Raw genomic sequence first — 1,415 nt, 5'->3', positions numbered from 1 at the left:
TATCTAACCTCCAGTGGGCAAGCTGGCACTCAACTGCTCAGAGACTCAGTTTCCCCCTTGATAAAAACGGAGATTGAAATCTGAGTTTAGGATGTTCTGAATTTGGCCTCAACCGATGGTCATGCTTAGGATTGGAAGGACGAGAGGTGTGTGCGTGCGTGCGTGCGCAGTTACACACAACAAACCTATAGATTCATAGATTCAAGAGGAGGAAGGATGAGAGGGAGACTGGCCACAGAGAAGGTTGGCGAGACACTGGTCCAACCTTGAGACCCAAAGCCCCATCCATGGTCTCTTTCCCACTGCTGTTGGGTGACTTGTCTGCAGTGGAGTCACCCCCAGGAGCCCAGGCCTGGGGGTGGGGGTGGGGTGGGAAAAGAAGGACCAGCCCCACCTCTTAGCCTGGCCTTGCCCGGAGGCACAGAACAGGTAACAGATGGCAGGAGTTCCACACAGTTTTCATGAACCAGCTGTATTGGAAAAAACCCCATCTGTATACAGACACAATGTGGCCCTGCCCTGGCACAGCTGGCTCAATGGGGTGCCAGGTGGGCAGGCAGTCCGGCAGCTGGTTTGGGGCTTAGAGAGGGGCAGAGGAGAGGTTTCCATCCTGGTTGTCTCTTCTGCCCCCCCCCGCCCCCGTGCACCCTGGAAATTCAATTTAGATGGGCACCTCTGCCTGTGAGCAACCGCTGCTTCTCCCACTCCCCTTGGCCAAGGGTTTCCCTGGTCCCCTTCCCCCACCCCTGCCCTGCGGAGACTCGCTCCATAGAGCAGAGGATCTGTCCATCTGTCTGTCCTGCAGATTATTTGCCCAGAGAGCCTGCCTGTCCCAATTTCCCTTCCCCAAAGTGGGTTCTCTGAAATCTCCCTCCCCCCCCCCATCTCTTTATTCTGGATTAAATGAGAGGCCACATCTGGAATCTGGGGGCCATGGGTGAGGCTAGGGGGACCCTGGCAGCCCTGGGCAGAGCATAAGGCCTCAGTTTGGGGGGGGTAACCCACCTGGGGTCTGGGGGTGTCAGAGCTAGACCATGGGCTGAGATGTCCTGGAAGCTGTCATGAGGTGCTTAGGAAAACTCTGGCAGGCCAGTGTCGGGAGAAGGTGGGGGAGTCGGGAGGGCAGGGGTAGGGGGAGACCCTCAGATTTTGATCTCTGTCCGGAAGGTCTGCTGGACGTGCTCTGTATGTGGGTGGCGTCGTGCTCGGATGGTGAGGCTGCCGTCCTCCCTCAGGGCCGAGGTCACCGATGTGGGGTCCACATCCTCCGGCAGCTGGCACTTGTGAGCGAAGGTGTTCATGACCGTGCCGTCAGCAGCCAGCTAGGGAAGGGCCATAGGTCAGGGCAGGCTGCCTCCCACTCCTGTCCTGCTCGTGTCAAGCCACAGTCCCTTCTCTCCAGGGTAAGCCCAGCC

At 58.2% G+C, this 1,415-nt stretch overlaps 1 protein-coding gene across 1 annotated transcript in view; it reads right to left on the bottom strand.

Annotated features, from left to right (window-relative positions):
• Positions 1–1,415, bottom strand: part of HSPB7 (heat shock protein family B (small) member 7) — a 20,303-nt gene continuing 18,888 nt past the window's right edge. The window contains exon 3 of the mRNA XM_019654932.1: positions 1–1,322. Within this exon, the coding sequence (XP_019510477.1) occupies positions 1,143–1,322 (180 nt within the window). The 3' untranslated portion in view covers positions 1–1,142. The remainder of the gene's footprint in view (positions 1,323–1,415) is intronic.

This window comes from Hipposideros armiger, unplaced genomic scaffold, assembly GCF_001890085.2.
Source record: "Hipposideros armiger isolate ML-2016 unplaced genomic scaffold, ASM189008v1 scaffold_232, whole genome shotgun sequence".
Taxonomy (NCBI): Eukaryota; Metazoa; Chordata; class Mammalia; order Chiroptera; family Hipposideridae; genus Hipposideros; species Hipposideros armiger.
The sequence above is the reverse complement of the archived record's forward strand: the minus strand, read 5'-3'. Positions and strand labels throughout refer to the sequence as shown.